This window comes from Suncus etruscus, chromosome 4 (assembly GCF_024139225.1).
Source record: "Suncus etruscus isolate mSunEtr1 chromosome 4, mSunEtr1.pri.cur, whole genome shotgun sequence".
Lineage (NCBI taxonomy): Eukaryota > Metazoa > Chordata > Mammalia > Eulipotyphla > Soricidae > Suncus > Suncus etruscus.
In genome coordinates, this window is record NC_064851.1 from 40,037,059 (window position 1) to 40,055,657 (window position 18,599).

The 18,599-nt window shown below is 43.3% G+C and overlaps 1 protein-coding gene across 2 annotated transcripts; it reads left to right on the forward strand.

Moving 5' to 3' along the window:
* Positions 1-701: 701 nt before the first annotated feature.
* On the forward strand, positions 702-17,937 carry LMO4 (LIM domain only 4). Of its 2 annotated transcripts, none has more exons than XM_049771282.1 (5): positions 702-788; positions 3,753-3,991; positions 11,702-11,798; positions 12,301-12,456; positions 17,151-17,937. In XM_049771282.1, the coding sequence occupies exons 2-5, from the start codon at positions 3,756-3,758 to the stop codon at positions 17,157-17,159; spliced, it is 498 nt and encodes a 165-aa protein (XP_049627239.1). In that variant the 5' UTR covers positions 702-788; positions 3,753-3,755; the 3' UTR covers positions 17,160-17,937. The 2 variants fall into 2 exon arrangements, with proteins under 2 accessions (XP_049627239.1, XP_049627240.1); XM_049771283.1 differs by lacking the exon at positions 702-788 and adding an exon at positions 3,484-3,538.
* Positions 17,938-18,599: the final 662 nt, after the last annotated feature.

The following is an 18,599-nucleotide window of genomic DNA, read 5'->3' on the forward strand; positions in this document are numbered from 1 at the left end:
GCCGAGCAGCCGAGCCGAGCCAAGCCGGGCAGCAGCAGCATCGGCATCGGCACCGGCATCGGCACCAGCAGCAGCAGCCGCCTCGGTAGCATTGCAGAAGCTCCATCCGGAGCTCCAGGCTCGGCCCATCGCAGCTCCTCCGCCAGCCGCTGCTGCTCGCTCCCCAGGGCTGTTGGTTCTCGCAGCCGCGCCGGCCACTCACCACCGCCCGCCAGCGCAGAGTCCGGGCGAAAGGGAGGCAGCCAGGCAGCCAGGCAGGCAGGCAGGCAGGCGCTGGAGGAGCAAAGCAGGAGGAGGAGGAGGAGGAGGAGAAGGAGGAGCGGGCGGAGCGCGGGTAGGGGCGGGGGCACCGGGCGGGGGCGAGCTACAAAGTGGAGCCACATTGCCAAACTTGCAGCCGCGATTGCAGCAGTTGCTGCACGCCGCGCGGGAGGGAGGCCGAGGGGGGCTCCTCCTGCAGCTGCTCGCGGGGAGCCGGACGACCGGGACTGAGACTTGCCGCTGCTTACTTGGCCGCCTCCCGGCTGCCTGCCTGCCACTTTGCAGCGCTGCTGGGGTCCTGCGCCCCTAGCCTCTGAGCCACCCCTTTAAAAAAAAAGAAAAAGAAAAGAAAAAAAAAAGCAGCTTCTTAGCTAGCTCCCCCTCTCCACCTCCAATTCCTCCAAGCTCAACTCAGCCAGCCCGGGGCAGCCCCGTTCTTTTTTGGAAAGCCCGAGCGAGCGGCTTTTCGCTCGCGTTTCTTCGCCGCCGACGTCGCCTGGCAAGATTGCAATATAGGGGAAAAGCAGGTAAGGTGGGGGGGGGGCGGACGGATTGCTTGGCGGGCCTGGATGGAGGGGGGAAGAGGGGAAAAGGGGGGAGTCGGTTTGGATCTGGACTGTTTTCTTTGGCTTTCTTCCCCTGGACCGTCCCAAATGGCAAGTAAACAATACGCCGGGCGTTGATCGTGCCGGAGTCTTGAAACTACCCGAAGCCTGCGAAGCTCAGCCCCGAGGTTGCAAGCCCCGGGCCGCCCGCTTTGTAGCGGTTCCTGCTTACAAAAGGGTTCTGGGCCACCGAGCTGCTTGCTGCTGCTGCTGCTGGGGGGGACCCAAAGGGGGTGGGGAATAATTTCAGTTCCGATGGAGGAGGAGGAGAAGGCAGGGCTGTGTAAATTAGGGTTTAAGTAGAAGTAGTGCTGGAGGTGGGTGGTGGGGAGATAGGCTCCGACCCCCCTTTCTAGTAAACACTTTATTTATTTTTTTTGAAACAGTGGCAAAGAAAAAAAAAAAAGGACCCGAGTGAACTGGGTTCGTTATTGCCTGGTACTTAAAAAAAAAGAAGAAAAAAAAAAAAAAACCTCTTGGCTTCTAAGTCTTTTGTTTCTATCCAGGAGAAATCCGGTGAATCACCTAATTAAAATCAAGACATGAATTAAGCATCCATTTTTGTACTACAAATTGCCAACGCTACGTTTGTCCCTCCCTTGGTCTCCATTAAAAAAAAAAAACACGCCAGAGACGTTGTGGAAGGGGGGCAGATTTTTTTTTTTTTTGCCTCTCGCTGCCAGTCTGCTTTCTATTTCACTGACTATCCCAGGGACCTAAATTGCTTGGCTATGTAATTACTAGAGTATAAGCCTATTTAACTTAAAAGCTTTCTTTTTTTTTTTTCCAACTCTAAATGAAACTTGATGAGGGCCCGTCCTTAGTTATCAGGGGAGTCGATTTCTTGGTCAGTCCTCTTGATTCATCTCTTTTAGATTTAATCAGCATTAAGGTATTGCTTGTCCTTAAGAGCTTTAGCTAATGGGGTTACTGGATGCTTTTCTCAGTGTAATGTTTCCTTTTCAAAAAAAAATATATATACATATATATTTACCTCTCACCGAAGATGGGGGCGGGGAAGAGCTAGGAATCTCCTCCCTCCCTCTTCCCTTTTAAAAAGGAATTCGGAGTGATTAAAACGTTGGGGGGGGTGTAGATGGGGGGGGGGACAGTTTAAAGACCGAGGGCAGGAAATGCAGATTCATTTGGGCTAGGACTGAAATTGTAACAAAAAGCAATTCCTCGAGTAAATGCATCAGATAAATCAATTTACATAAAGGTATGATGCATTCGGATAAATGCAATGCTAATGGGTTTTAGAGTGGCCCTGCTTCCAAAGTCTCAGGGTTTCGTTACAGCTTAATTGGTGCAGTTCTTTTTTTCTGGTTTATTGTGCGGTCGCTGGACACACGTTCCGGGACTCTTTCGGAGGAAATGTGTTTAAAATCGGCCTATTTAAGGAACTCTTGAGTCCTTGTTTCATTCCCTTCCCCTGGCTTTTTTTTTTTTTTTTCTTCTTTTCCTTCCTGCAGCCAAGTTTGAGCCGGGGACTAGCAAAGTTCGCCCTCTTTTCTGAGGTATCAGCTGAATGTCTTCAGCAGATAGCCTGAAACCTTGGGGGCAGCCCACACTCTCGGCTTACAGAGGACAAAAACAAAACAGGCTGCTTAATTGGCAGTAAATAACTTGATCTTTTTATAGAATAAGTGACTGGAGGAACACTGGGACTTTATTGGACTCGGGATTGGAGGCAACAAATTAATCGGTTTAGGCTAAGCTTTATAAATTGATTCCTATATTATACTCCAGTTGCTTCTCTTATGACATGCCTTACTTAAAGAGTGGGGGATTTTTTTTTTTAAAGCAGTGTTTTTGGTAACTGCAGGACTGGCTCAGAATCTTAACTTGTGCATCCTTTAATAGTGCCTTGCATATTATCTCTAAAGGCCCCCCCTCCTCCCGGCACAAAGCTTTAGCATTTAAATTGCTGATCAAGGGCAGATTAGTGAGACCAAAGTGGAGAGTGTTTATATAGGAAGTTAACAGGCATCCTAAAGTTCAATGATCTATTATGCTTGCCTGTGTCCTGAAAAACCCAGAGAAAACACTACTCATTGATCTTCCAAATGAAAATGAGATTGGGAACCATAATGGGAGATGGCGGTCACCACAATGGCATGTGAAAAGGTGCAGTTTTTCAAATAGGAAAAACCAGTTTTGCAACTTAACGTTGCAGCATCGCCCCCCCCCCCAATTCCCACCCCCTTGAGTTCTGGCCTTCCCTCCCACCACTCTGCATCTCTCCTAGGTGGGGTCCCTCCCCAACCACCCCACAATCTATCCCTTTCAGAAAACTCCCAACTATTTCCAACTTGTGAAGTGCAAACTGCAGCTGCAACTTCCCGGGGCAGGGCTTGGGAGGGAAAGTGGTTGGGGCGGTGGGAGAGGGGGTGGGCAGCAGCCTCCCCAACTCCCCTCTTGGCTGACTCCAGCCCTGGCAGGCCCTGGGGAGGGAGGGCTGGCAGGAGGGAGGGCTGGAGGGAGGGAGGGGCCGGGCGAGGCGGTGGGTGGGTTTGACCCTCATTTGCTGGAGGCGGGCGGTGGGTGGAGCGCGCAGCCGAGCCTCGCTCTCGGAGTTTTGACAGTCCCCGGGCTGGAATTGTCAGGCGCTGAGAGGAGAGCGCTGGAAAGTTGAGAGGCGCTCGTGGCCCCAAGAACAAAGCTTGAGAAAAGTAAACAGGCGGCTGCTGCTGCCGAGCCTCCTCCCTCGTTGCCTCTCCTGGCTTCTTCCCGGCCTGGTCCTCTGCTGCTTCTTTTGGGGGTGCGAGGAGGGGTGATCGGGTGCTGCAGGCTGGCGCGACTCTTGACTAACTTTGCATCCTACCTGTTTTTGTCTCTCTTGCTCTCTGTCTCTCTCTCTCCCTGGCCCCTTCCCGTCCTCTGCAGACCATGGTGAATCCGGGCAGCAGCTCTCAGCCGCCCCCGGTGACGGCCGGCTCCCTCTCCTGGAAGCGGTGTGCAGGGTGCGGGGGCAAGATCGCGGACCGCTTTCTGCTCTATGCTATGGACAGCTACTGGCACAGCCGCTGCCTCAAGTGCTCCTGCTGCCAGGCGCAGCTGGGCGACATCGGCACGTCCTGCTACACCAAGAGTGGCATGATTCTCTGCAGAAACGACTACATTAGGTAAGGCTCGGCTGGCTTGGGCTGATGGCTGAGATGGACCAGAGAACGGTGGGGCCAGGCTAGAAGAGCCAAACTAAGGGTTTAAGGAATGTGTAAGCAGGATATGTCTGTAGGATAGATAAATGCACTGTAGACTTTCCCTCTAGAACCTTCCTTCTGGTGGCCGAAGTGTAGGGGTGTGTGTCCAGAAGCCAGCCTGAGTAGATCTCATCTCTTAATGACAAATCAGTAAGTAGAAACTACTACCTGATGAGACTGGGCTCTTAGGTGTGTGCTCACCTCCCGTGTTAAACCATTACTGCGGAAAAAGAAGCCTTTGGAGTGGGACTTGGAACTGTTTTCTAGAGACGCACAAGAGAAACTGGGAGACAAAAGATTGACTTAAAAAATAACTGTAGTTAGTGAAGCATGATTTGCCTAGGGTGATTTTCATCATACATTTACATAAGCACCTCTAAACTTTTTTAAAGAGCGGAAAACTGTGACTGATAATTTGTGCTTTTTTGTGTGTGTGAAAAATACTGAGTACCTCTTAGTTTTCAAGACTTGTTCTTAGGGCAGTCCTATTCCCCTTCTCTCGCTGGCCCCCCCATATCTTAATGGTGATATTTCTCTTCACATAGTTCCTTGAAGGCTTTGCGGTATATTAATGTTAGTGCATGGCTTGGGTCAGAGAACTGGCAGGATTTTTTCTCAATTGAGGAATGCGCAGAGTGGTGTTTATTTCCCCCCTTTTAGTTGTGTGTATCACTACTCTTGATCCAAAAAAAGAGATTTAGGAGAAGAGGCTATAAATGATACAAATCTTGCATTTTAAAGCGATGTATAGGAACATTCAGATGCCCATGTCAGTAGTCTTTTCCAACAAGTTTCAGTGCAATTAATGGAAAAGAATTCAGGAGGTCAGGTGCCTATAGGCTCTTTTCAGGTGAACTCAAGCTACTTAAACTCATTAATTTGAAAGGAGGCATTTGAAGGATTACACATTTAATTTGAGTAAATGGTTTGATAGACTGATGCACGTGAATGCTTCTTGGAGGTGTTCTGTTTCAACATCCAGTAATTAAAGAAAAAAAAAAACACCACATGCACACACATGGCTGATACTAGAGAATCACTCGCTTTTAAAACCAGTGGTGTCCTATTTAACTTTCTGCTCCAAACTGTTTGCTTTATTGTGATGAATAGAAAAATACGCTCTTCAATGCGGGTGAATCAGAGAAGAGAGAATTTGCTCAAACTTTGGTTTTAGCTCTATTGTAATTCCCTTCCTCTGTGTCATACTGCAAAAGATCTCAGTACAGTTCACAACAGAGTGAGCATATTTACCTCAATGATATCCTTAGTACAAAAGATGGAGTAAAATGACATTTGGTTATTTCAATAATGTAACCTATTCCTGCTGGCATTCTCGATTAGCTAAGCAAAAGAAATACAGGAAGTATGGGCTTTTATTTTTAAATTAAGATGGCAGCCTTAGTTTTAACTAAGTGTTCTTTCAGAAGTATAAGTTGGAAAATAAGCAGGATCATGGGTATAATGCTTTCTGGTCGTCCTTCCAAGCAGTGCTTTGAGCTTTGACAATCTTGTAATTGGAGAGCAAAACTGTGGGAAGAGAGGAGAATAGTTAGAAGTGGAAAAATTGACATTGCTGTTCAGAAGGGGTGAATGGTACAGATTCATTTCTTCTCCAAGTGCCTTCAAAAAACCTTCACTACTGATTACCACTAATTAAAAAGAAGATAGGGCTACTTACATTCCCCTAGGACGAGTTTAGGCAAGTGGCTTCATGGGAATCTCGATTTCTTTCCCTATTTTGGGGGCCAAATATGAATGCCCATTTGGTGGCTTAGTGGAGTCTTGGCAGATGTGTGTCAAACCCTGAGCCTTAATTAATTGGGGCCATAGAATTCTCACTTCCTTTCTTTTTGCCTCTGAATTTGGGAACTGGAGCTAAACTCGCTCTTGAACTGGATGCTTCCCTGAGAACCTTAGGTCTGCCTTGTCTGTCCATCTTTGAGGGATGAGCTTCCAGATTCAGCACTGTACCTGAGTCTCTGAACCCCTAACCTGATATAGGGTTTTGGAAACTCTTAGTGTTTCCTCCCTCTGGTGGCAAAGGGTGTGTGTGTGTGTGTGTGTGTGTGTGTGTGTGTGTGTGTGTGTGTGTGTGTGTGTGTGTGTGTGTGTGTGTGTGTGTGTGGTTTTGGAAACTCTTAGTGTTTCCTCCCTCTGGTGGCAAAGGGTGTGTGTGTGTGTGTGTGTGTGTGTGTGTGTGTGTGTGGTTTTGGAAACTCTTAGTGTTTCCTCCCTCTAGTGGCAAAGGGTGTGTGTATGTGTGTGTGTGTGTGTGTGTGTGTGCAAAGGGTGTGTGTGTGTGTGTGTGTGTGTGTGTGTGTGTGTGTGTGAAGAGACCTGCCTGTTCTTTTCCTCTCTGCTCCCCCTCCCAAATCAGTCTGTCCACTTGTTGGAGAAGCCTTGAGTTGTGCAGCGCTGCTACCCACCCCAGTGCGGTGGAATCTAGCTGCCCCTCCACCAGGTGAAGGGGACCCTTTGAGACCACATCGACTTATTATTACGGGGCTTTTAACTGTCTTTGACTTCTGAGGTTATAGTTTTTCCTTTTCCTTTTTTTTTTTTTTTTTTAAAGCTAATACGTAGCTAAAAGCTGTCGAAAGGTAGGGCCTGGGGCACAAGAATGTGGAGAGGTAGGGAGGGGTCGAGGGGAGTGGGGGTGCTGCTTTCCCCCTGCAAAAGAAGACCAAGTGTTCTTGAACAGAGAGCTGGGCTTCTGCCTCCAAGATCTCAGATAAAGCGGGGCTGCCTTGCTGCAGCGAATCCGCACAATTAAAAGCTTTAATTAGTGGCTCCTCCATTTTCTTAGTTCTGATGGGCTTTATCTAATGAGATCTGGTCTCTGGCTTAGATCTGCTCCGAATGACGTGTCCGCAATGAATGAGAGCTGCGTCGCAAACAAAACATTTAATTAACAAAATTGGCCTCTAAGAGAGGGGAGGGAAGGACTGGGGGGTTGGGGGGGGAGAGAAAGGGTGACTCTTAAAGGGGCCCTTCCCGCCTGTCTGACCCCCCCCCCACTCATCCCCAGATCCCCTTTTTTACCAAAGTGGACAGACCTGAAAGGTGTCCCCTCAACCCCTCCACCCCAGCTCTGTCCCAATGCTTACAAGTAGCTTCCAAAACTCCGTGTCCCGCTTTGCTCTCCCCAGCGCCTCCATCCCCTGTGCCCGGCCTGGAGCCTGGCTGGAGTGAGTGCAGTGAGCTGAGAAGTTCGGGGAGCCCGCGGGTGGGGTGGCCGGGCCTAAGCGGGGATCGGGATGGGGTGGGGAGGTGGGATGCGGCCCAGGACCTGCCCGTGCTTGCCTGCTCGCTCTGGCCGGCCGGGCCCGGGCCCAACCGAGTCTAGTCTGGCCTGGGACCGGGGCGCAGAAGCCGGCGCCGCCCGGGGCCGCGGTGGAGGCGCCCAGGCGGCCGGCCGGCAGTCCCGGCCCACGAGGGGGCGAGCGCAGGGCGGGCGGGAGCCTCGCGCGCGGGCTGGGCTGCGCTTTCTTTCCCGGGGCTCTGGCTCGGCCTCCGCTGCTCGCCCGGGCGGGCGGTTCACGTGGCGCCCGCAGCCGGGTGGGGGGCCCGGGCCGGGGGGGTGTTGTGTTTGGGGAGGGGAGGTAGCGTTAGGAACCGCGGCGCCCGCCGCCAGACGAGCGAGCGAGCGAGCAAGCGAACGAGCGAGTTCATTTCCCTGGTAATCAACAGCAAGCTGCTAAGATGCAGAGAATGCTGTCCCTTTAATTGAACAGGCTAGGTAATTAAATGGCACTTTTCCAATAGGACGTGCTAGGTAAATCTAATAGTTGGTTATTTAATATCACTTTGAAGTCTGCCCACTCAAGCACAATGACAGCACAGGAGCATGTGAACTATTAGCTAGGAAGAAGGAGGAAAAAAAAAAAAAGCCCAGGATCTCAAAAATTAATTAAATCGCATGCAATTTAGGGGGAACGTTTATCTTGATTTGTCATAACAGAATTAATTCAAGGCCTCCAATTCACTTGGGGGCAGATCTGTTACTCTGAATTAACCAAGCGTAATTTGGCTGATTTTTTTTTTCTCTCCCCTCCTTTCCCTCTCTAATGCAGCAGTTGTGATTATTCACAGTCCACCCCCCTCCCCCTTGAAGTATCAATAGCTTCTGGTGCTTTTAAGGTGCTTGGTCTCTAGTTATTCGGAAGTACCTCTAATGGACTTGGCTGCAGGCATAATTTCTGGGTTGCATTTCTTTGTTACATTTAATATAGCTGGTGCAGAATTTAGATTAAATAGAAGAACCTGCTGGAAAACCAATTGCTTCTGGATCAGTAGCTATAGACGTGCATTTTTCTCTTTAGATAGGTTGCTGATATTTATTTGCTGGTACAAGTGTATACTTTGCAGCCCCACTTTGGGAAATGCATCTCCTGGGTTCAAGTAAGTCTAGAAAACACAACCCTGTAGCTCTTTCCGTTTTGTATCTTTTGCTCGACCTCATGCATCTGATGAGAAGCCCACTACCAATTGGCCGCTGAGTTATAGAAAGATGCTAAACATTGCCAAACTGAAAATATGACTTGCTCACCATCTTTTATTTCATCCGGGAAGATTTGGAGTCAAGCTGACAATCAGCACTAGCACTTCCTGGCCTTCTTCAAAGTAGGAGGAAAGCATCTTTAAAGCGCAGGATTTGGTGGGATTTCTTCCCTTTTCCCATATAAGGAACCTCTTGATGTTTGTGATTGATTGCCTTGCCCAAATGCTGAAATATTAACGACCTTCTTGGACTGAGGACCCAAAGAAAGGAAACTGAAACCGATTCTGTCATCACAATTAAAGACTCCCCTGGCTTTAATTAGCCTGACCTGGGGTATATCTCCCAGTTGCTTGAGTTAAAGAGAAAAGAGCCCATTATAGTCCAGTCTGAGACCGATAGCTACGTAATTGAGCACCTAAAGCCTCGAGCCTTTTAAATCAAACACTGTCCTGGACAGTCCCCCTGGTTAGATAATTAACTCTCCAGCACACAGAAATGTTGTTAAAAAAAAAAGGAAAGAAAAGAAAAAGGAAGGGAAAATAACTTTTTAGAAAAAGGAAGGAATGCTAATGGTAGCCCTTCCTCTCTGATAAAAAAGGGATTAAAATGTGTATGGACATGCAAGTCGTTCTGCCATGAGATAGTCTTAAAACTGTAGGCATGGAAAGATCAGAAAGCTCCTTAATAATGTTCAAGTTTTCTCTCAGACCTGGGAAGACCACCGTCATTTTCAAACTCCATAAGTGGAATTTTTGGCAGTTTAGAAATTCCATAGTTTTGTGGTCGATTGTTCTCAGAATGGTTAGGGGTGTGATTAGAGATATATAAGGTGTATGAGAAGCTTATGATCATGTATGACAGCCTGATTTACAATAATTTAGATGTTGAAGACATACAACTGACTTTAGCTGGGGTGAATTGTTAAATAAATGAACACTTGGTAGTTCACTGGGTAGTCAGACCTACATTGTGGAAGGATATTCGTCAAATGGAATGCCATTGTGTACCTGTTGGCAATGGCAGCCATAATTGTAGATTTTTATACATTAACATTCTTCTGGGTGGCAATAAGAGATATGGCTCTTGGCTTTTGTAGCATTCTGCTCTGTGCCCCTGTTATCTGCACTTTTCCTTCCTCTGTGCTTAGCAGCATGTGTTTGGCCACTTGTACAGATTTTTTACCTATATTTTTATCCAAGTTGTCTGAAGTTGGTGCTCCTTTGAGGGGTTGGAATAGTTCTGCTGCTGTCCATATACTTGTTCTTCTGGCCATGCCAATTCTCTGGTCACTTTGCCCTTCTGTAAACTCCCTGTGGTGGCAGTTACAACCCAGATTCCCAGGATGCTGGAGGTGAGACATGAAGAGGGCCTCGTCAATGTTCCTGAAGTGCTGTAGCATTAGGAGATAGTGGGCCTGCGGCTCCTTGAGTGCCCAGCGGTGTGGTCCTGTGGCTAGAGGTCCTGACAGTGTATTATTTCAGCTTTCTCTCTGTAACTGTTCTGATTCTGCAAGAACGTGTCAATGTGTCGTGGATCTCAGACTAATTAGTTTTGAAATGGAGTTTTGATTGAACTCTTCAAATCGATGCTGCTGCAAAATTTGTTTCTCGGGCTTCCTATTAAAAGCCATCTTAAGGGGCAGTTTTACTACTCTCCCTGTCGTTCAGTCGATACATTTAATAACAACTTACAGGCTATTTTCAATAAAGTGGCGACAGCAAATTAGTAGTTTGAACATGACAAGCCTCTTCTGCAAGACCAGATTCTGAAAACTCAAAGCAATTATTTTTATATAGAGGCACACCGCAATCATTCAGATTACCGGGTGTTCTATAGGAACGTGTCTCCTGGTTTGACACCAACTGCATTTTATGACTTTATTTGGACAAGGAGGAAACACAAATATTAATATTTATTGTGACACCGATATGTTAATTTGTAAGTCCTATTACTTTGTTTTTCGTTATAGAAAGGTGCCTCTGACTCTGCTTACTTGTTCTGATACCACCTTTCAATGGCAATCATTTTGGTCTGTTTAATAAATATTTGTGGATATTAAAGAGGGAAGCCCAAAAGCAAATACAGCTTCTCAGCTGAGTCCACAGATTCCATAAAAGCCAAAGTTCGGTATTCATTAATATATTTTGTTGTGCTGGTAGAAGGATATAAGAAATTATGTATATGTTTTTCTTCCCCACACCACACTTCCTTGAGCTTTCCCTCTGCAGCCTTCTCCCTTCTCCCCCTCCTCCCCCCATGGCAGATGTTGTGGTCTCATTTGATTGCATAGGAAAACTGCAGTGATACAGCAAACACCCAGAGAGATATGATGACAAATGGGTCCAGATCCCGGTAAATTACTTTCTGCTCAAATCGAAATTTCATTCAGTTTGTTGCTAGCAGAGATGAAGTAATCTAAATTGTGGACTCAGGAGCAGATAGAGGGAAGTTGGAGCAAGCATTTCATTATCAAGAGAGAGAGAAGGTTAGGATGAAAGAGATGAGCAGAGGCAAATCTTAAGTGTTGACACCATGATTGAAAAGGTTAACCCATACACATTATATATCAACCTGGATAGCAGAGAGTTTCTAATGGAAAGTCTGCACTGATGGAGGTTTACGGGAGTTTCAATACACTGAGCATGATGTCTTCTTAGATATACAATCAAATCCTCTTAACCCTTTTGATGACTCATATCTCAAGATATGATTAAAGTACAAAAGAGTTCTTCATATAATTTCAAGGACACAATGCATTTAAACTCCAGTCATGAATTGTATCTTTTTTTTTTATGATTTACCCAGTAATCTGATAAAATGAGTGTAGAACAGAATTGTTTTGTATTTGCTAGAGGTGTGAGTCAATATTTTGATTAAATCTGAGTAACCTCTTCCTCTGCAGTAGGCAGAAGTTAGTTCTGAAACCTGCCTCCCCCATCCAGAGACAAAAAAATTACCCAGAGTATGTAAATCACTCAAAATTGGAGGTCTCGGTCTGCGAAATTCAGGTTCTGTCATTTTAGGTGTATATTCCCCGACAAGGGTGGCGGTCTGGGGGCTTGCTGCCTTATTACTGAATTTTAGATTTTTTTTTTTTTCATTGCTGTTACCTACCGGCATCTTTGTTTCAGGTTATTTGGGAATAGCGGTGCTTGCAGTGCCTGTGGACAGTCCATTCCTGCAAGCGAACTCGTCATGAGAGCCCAAGGCAACGTGTATCATCTAAAGGTACATTTGTTCATCCTCTTTCATAAAAAGAACCACGCCTTTCCTGTACAGAGACAAAGCAGTTCTTTTCAGTAGGAACTGTATTTTAAAGTCACAGATATACAGGGAATCAACTGACATTTGAAGCATGGTAATGAATATCACACACACTTCCCTTACATCCTCATTACACACACACATACACACACATCACACACACTTCCTTTACATCCATCCTCTTTACACACAAACACACACACACACACACACACACACACACACACACACACACACACACACACATCCCCTGTGGCCTGTTCCTAGTTTGCTGGATTTGAGTGTACATACTCTATTCTGGAGTTCAATCCAAGGAGCAAAGTCCTGAGCTCTAAGTGGCTCTGTCTGTACTTGACATACTCTACTTAAAAACAGTTTATAAACTTGTAACCAAAAAAAAAAAAAAAAAAAAAAGGGGGGACTTCATTTGTATTTGTTTTCAGCAGCTTTGCTTTTTTCCTTTCAGTGTTTTACATGCTCTACCTGCCGGAATCGCCTGGTCCCGGGAGATCGGTTTCACTACATCAATGGCAGTTTATTTTGTGAACATGATAGACCTACAGCTCTCATCAATGGCCATTTGAATTCACTTCAGAGCAATCCACTACTGCCAGACCAGAAGGTGAATACCCAGCAGTTACTAATGAGCTTTATTAGAGTGAAATTGGAGGGTTGGCCCTGTTTTAAAATAGGAAGGGAGTTTTGTTTGGTGGTTGTGTTTTTGCATGCCTTTTTCAAAGAGACCAACTATTAGTTCAGAAATGTAAGAGGTGATGGTGTTAGAACCATGGTTTTGAAAAGATCTTTAGTTACGTTAAGCTACACCAATGTTTGGACATAAGACTACCAAGAACAGTCTCCAATAAAACCTAACATTTTGGTGCTGGGGAAAAAAAAACCAGCATCAAAATCAGTAAAATCAGTTAATTCTGTTTCACAGTTTGAAACTTAGAAATGAGGTTAAAGACAGGTTCTTGTAAGAGGATAGCTGGAACTATTAATGATAGGACTTGGGAATTCACGTCTTTGTCATAAAAGAATGATTTTTTTGTATTCATGATGGCTATCTGGACTCCTGCCTTCCAAAACCTAATTTATAGTGCTTTTATTTTTAGTCGAGCAATTTTGCAAACATTCTGTACTTCCAGATACCGTTACAACTTGAAAACAAAGTTCTAGCTTTTGCTGATTGCTTTTGCGACTAAAAGCTCCATTACGGATTATGTATCTTTATTCTTGATCCACAACTGGAAATTTCTGGGGCCGGAGTTAGAAATGAGGAAATTATACAAGTGTACAAATCATGTAGTATTAGAAGGCACTTCAGAGGAAAAATTGGTGATCAACAGTTGTCCAGCACCCCCAGAACTGGATAGTTTTAGATCTATTTTAATCTCCTTAATAAGTCCTATAGCTATGCAAGTGAGTGCATTTTGATAACTGCTGTGCCTAATTTGTAACAATTACTGTCAACCTTCAGTTAAGAGACTGTTCATTCCACACTGGCCCAGAAAAGAGTGAAATGTATGACTCGTGTGCATAATTTTATTCACATCATATTTCATACTGATTATGTATTGATGACATTGATTCATTTACTCTTTACAGCGCCACTTGCATGGATATTAAATCTTATTGACCACAGATGAATTTTAATTTCAGATTGGTGATAGATTTTTCCATCAGCTCTGATAGTATGTTTGACTTTTTCATCATTAACCCAGGCAATCACACAGCACTGAGTTATTGCATTGAAACAAAAAGTGCACACTTCACTTGGTAATTCTTTATAGATTTACAATAGGAACTTCATTAATGTCTGTTGTAAGGATCACAAAAAAACAACATTTATCTGCAAATAGGAATTTAGCGAGCTTCAAAAGACTCCAGGAAAAATATTAGGCTTCTTTGTCTTCTATAATGTATTTTCTTAATGCTGTGTGGGGAAAATGACTAATATTTGAAAACTTTTAGCTGCCTAAGATTATACTATTATAGTTTAAAGCTTATATTTGTCGCTTTTCCTTACTCTAGTCTATGGAATACTTGTAAACATGGTTTTTATTTCTTTATCGAGCAGATACTGCATAAAAATGTGCATACTTCTGTTTAATTTGTTAATATGGAAAACTACAAAAAATTCATTTTAAGAAGGGAAATTAATATTTATTTTTACAAACTAACCAGTCACTTTCTATGAGGCATTTCAAGCTTCTTTAAGGAATGCCAACACATATAAATACTTCAAGATTTTTTTTTTTTTTTTGGTGGTTTTTGGGTCACACCCGGCAGTGCTCAGGGGTTATTCCTGGCTCCAGGCTCAGAAATTGCTCCTGGCAGGCATGGGGGACCATATGGGGCGCCGGGATTCGAACCGATGACCTCCTGCATGAAAGGCAAATGCCTTACCTCCATGCTATCTCTCCGGCCCTCAAGATTTTTTTTATGGTTTGAATTTTAATAAAGTGACTCTGTAAGGGCAGAGTTGAGAACAAAGGATGGCTAAAAAATATATTTTGAAATACTTATTTCAATACAGAAAGAAAATTGTTGGTAGTAATTCTTGGTGCTGCCCCCCCCACCTTTCGAATGTGCTAAGAACAAGTGGGTGGTTGCTTTTTTTTTTCTCTTTCCCCTTTCCTATGTAAAGTCTTCGTTTTTTTCGTCCTAGTATCACTTACATTTGCTGCTCTTTTATTTTCCTTTTCTTAGTATTTGTTTCCCAGCCAAGTAAGTTTTAAAAAAAAAGCAGTTGTTGCAGCTCACCACCATACGTGGTGAGACAACTCAAAGACCATAGAAATAAGAAGGAAAATGTGTACCCCATGTGTGAGGACACATGTGCGAATACAGGGAATAGTATCGATAGGTAGGTACTAGGTGCAAAGGACATCTAGGAAATCTGAATCAGCTCCCAGTACCATCTTAGTAATAAAATGATGTAAATTTTAGAGGGGTGGAAGAGGAAGATTTATAGACGGTCTGGTTTGTATGGTCATGAGATGACATGTATTGCACCTTTCATGTCTTCTATTCTCTACAGCTTTTTATCAGGATGGAAGAGGTGGAGTGTTCATTTTAGGACACAACATGTTAGGTGATGAGTCAGAACTGACTAGAGTATGTTTTCTCTATCTGGGAAGCCAAAAAGAAACAGGTGGCCTTCAAAAATGACTATCTTTGAAAAGCAGAAGGAAATAAAACTTACGGATATGTTCTTGTCAGTCACTAGTCAGAAGCTATGTTTGGGGGTGATGTTAATTAAGAACATTTCCCTGTTGGTATAAATGTCTCACATTCTTTGTCCTTGGTGCTCAACTCACCCTGAGCACAGCCAATTCTCATGGTAGTTTTTATAAATAAAGGTTTTGAATGTAGTCCAGAAAGATATTAATAAGAGGGCAAGGGGGAAGAAGTAATGAAAACTCACTTCCTGATAGAACATAAACTGCTTTTTGGACCTGGAGAATGCTTAAAATTATTTTCCCAAAACCCTGTGGCATTTTTTTTCTGGCAGCATTGAGATGGGGAGAAATGACAAATAGCTCTATTTTATTATTTTCTTCTTGCTCTCCATATTTTTGATATAGAAAATTACATATTAATTTTGGCCACTCTCCTTTCATTCGCAGAACCAATTAGGTTTTTAGTGCATGATGGATAATAAATAGGCCCATGCATACTTTGGTTTAAAGTAATGAGTGGATTGTTTGTGTACATACCTTCTATAAAGAAGATGTAGGCCCCACATCTGTTCCCTGGGAACTTTTTGTTTTCCTGAAATTTGTACCCAGAGTCTGGGATGTGTAGTTTCATCATTGCCTTGAGTATATTTTTAAAAAGATAATAATTTTTAGCTTATTTATATTCTATAGTCTTTGACTGAAAAACTTGCAATCTGGCTTTTAAGGTCCGGCAAAATTTTATGGCCTGTATTATTTAAAGGAGGTATGACTATCCTCAAAGGATTCTGCCAAGTAGAGAATTAAGTAAATACAATTGAGAAGTATGGCTACCTTTCTGTATATTTAAGTTTTTTACACTGGAAGTCTTTTATCCATGCCAGAGGGATGGTTCCTTCTAAATTCTCTGTGCCCTTTTAGCAGAATCAGAGATGGTATCTTTATTGGCACGGAGCAGTGTGTGCATGTTCCAGTTTACATACCACACCACGATGCCCCCATAGTTATGTAATTGGTGTTGTGTGTGTCCATCGCAGAGGACATTCGATGCTCATTTATTAAATATGCTTGCTGGCTGCCGCTGCATCTTTGTTCTGGACAGACAAATTACCTTTCTCACACTGAGCTTCTACTCTGGGGAATTAAGCCTCCACCACTTTAATTAGCTTTGAAGTGGGGGGTTTGCAGTTCCTAATAGACTTCAGGCTTTTAGTAAGTTGGGAGAAGGGTGAACCGAGAACTTCCTGGGAAGCTCAACATATCATTTAAAAACCATAAAAATCTAATATATCATTTCATTTTGGGTAATGGCAAACAGATTGTATTTGATGACTTATGGATTATCATTTCTAAGTTAGACATCCATTGAACTATGTTCCTTAATTGATCACAAGTCATTAACACACATTGCATATATTTGATCCTATATATATTTAAATGTTTTTGTCATCTTAAAAGAAGAGGAGGAACCACCAAGTGAAATGTAATATCTGAATAGTTGTGCACATGTGTTTGTACACACATATACAAACACATACCTAAAGGCTTAGATGGACAAGGAAGAATGGATATCACCTGGGGTTTTTAGAGTAATAATGGCAATGCCAATATTGTTTAGCTTTTATTAAGTGCCTGGAACTGTTGAAAAACTACGTATTACAGTATAACCTTTTTATCCCCACTTTAAAAATGAGAAATGACACACAAACAAGTTAAGGGGCTGGCCAATGGTTACACCATTGAAAGTATCAATCCCAAAACTTCCAGGGGGTACAGGGGACTTAGCTTTGACTGTACCTTTAAAATGCTGCTATGGGATAAGCTGTTACAATACTTTTTTCAAAAAGAAACTTAAATTTTAACAGAGTTAAGCACTTTGTCATAGAACTTGACACCAGAAACTTTCCGAGAAACTTCATTTATTGTCTCAAGTTCTCCACTAGTAAAACTGTGGAAAGTGCAATACTTACTCCACCGGGTAAGTATTGTAGAAAGCCTTCATCAAGTCACAATTGAAATGTAATCTAATAAAAAGATGAGTGAATAAATATAGAGACGACAAAAGCAGTCATGTTTGAGTTTCATATCTCCAATGTAGCATTTTAGCTAAGATGCCCATTTTTATTTCTTTCAGGTCTGCTAAAAGGTCAGAGTAATGCAGAATGCGTGCCTTCATCTCAGATTTTGTTCATCACAGGTGGATCCCATGTGTCTTCAGTAGACAAGTCACCTTTGTAGCTAGCACCAGTGCCAGCTCCATGTCATTGCACCTTCTTTAGTCTTGATTGCCCTTCCCGCATTTATTGGTGTATTAAAATGACTGAATATGAACATTAAGGACTCCATGAACCTGGGCTAATGGGAGACTGTAGAGAAAATGAAAAAAGATCCACCGGAGGACATCTTTGGGGGGGGAGGGAGATTGGGAGGAGGGAAATGACTAATGAAGCTAATTAAAAGAAGCATTCAAATCTGCTTTCTACCCTCATTAACAATTAGCAGGGCACTGGCCAGACTTTGTACCCTGTGTTTTACCTTAACAACATTCTCTTTGCTCTTTGTATATTTAAGTGTTGTAAGGAAATGTGTTTCAATCAAACCCAAACATGAGATAAAGGAAAGAGATGTGGCTTTTGTGATGCTCTATCACAAACACTTTTATTGTATCTCTGTAAAATACAATGTATGTATGCATGTAAGTGTTTTTGTCCTGATGTTGCTACTTCCATGGCAAAGAATGAAAAAAAGAAAAAAAATCGGAAAAAAAAATGGCTCATAGCAGCTGCTGTGTAGAAATTTCCCCCTACTTCTAATTTGCTGAATGAAGAAAAAAAAACTTTTATTTGTGATATTTTCAGAGACATTTGCTCTAGTATGGTGTATTTAAATAATAAAAACTTAAAAGAAAAATACTTGATGGAGTTTGGGTTTAAACGCTGCTTTTTCTCTTCTGTAATTTAGAAACATTTACTTTTGTTCCATCCGGGTTTCATTTTAAACTTGTAGAGGTTGAGGGAGGTGTGTATACTTAGTTAGCACTGGGCCAAGAAGGTATTCAAATTACTTAACCCTCCGTTTTTGGCATGGGTACCAAGCTATGTTTCTAAGGGAGTCTTTATAAGTTCAGAATATTCTGTTAACAGCATTTCATTCCATTTCTCCTATATCACAGAGGATCAGGTGTTTATATATATACATATATATATATATATATATATTTGTTTGGTTCTTTAGGTATTTCATTTATTCTTTTATCTCAATAGGAAAGCCTTGTTCTGATGAAAGCATGTTCAAGAATGTGGCGAAACCATTGTGTTCTATTACCAAGTTTATAGCGTTGGAAGGAAGTGACATTGCTAAGCCACACCTGTACATATTTTGAAGTTCCATTAATTGGAGGGATCCTGAGCCTGAACCCGAACGCTTTTATAGGCATCATCTGTGGGTGACAGAGCGTTATCCTTGTGGGCTTTGATAACTCCTGTGATCTGCTATAATTTGTTTATTTTGTTTTGCTCTTAGACTCTTCCATTGATGGCCTTTCCATATGGTTGGGAAGGATTTGGGTTTCATTGAGTGGTGG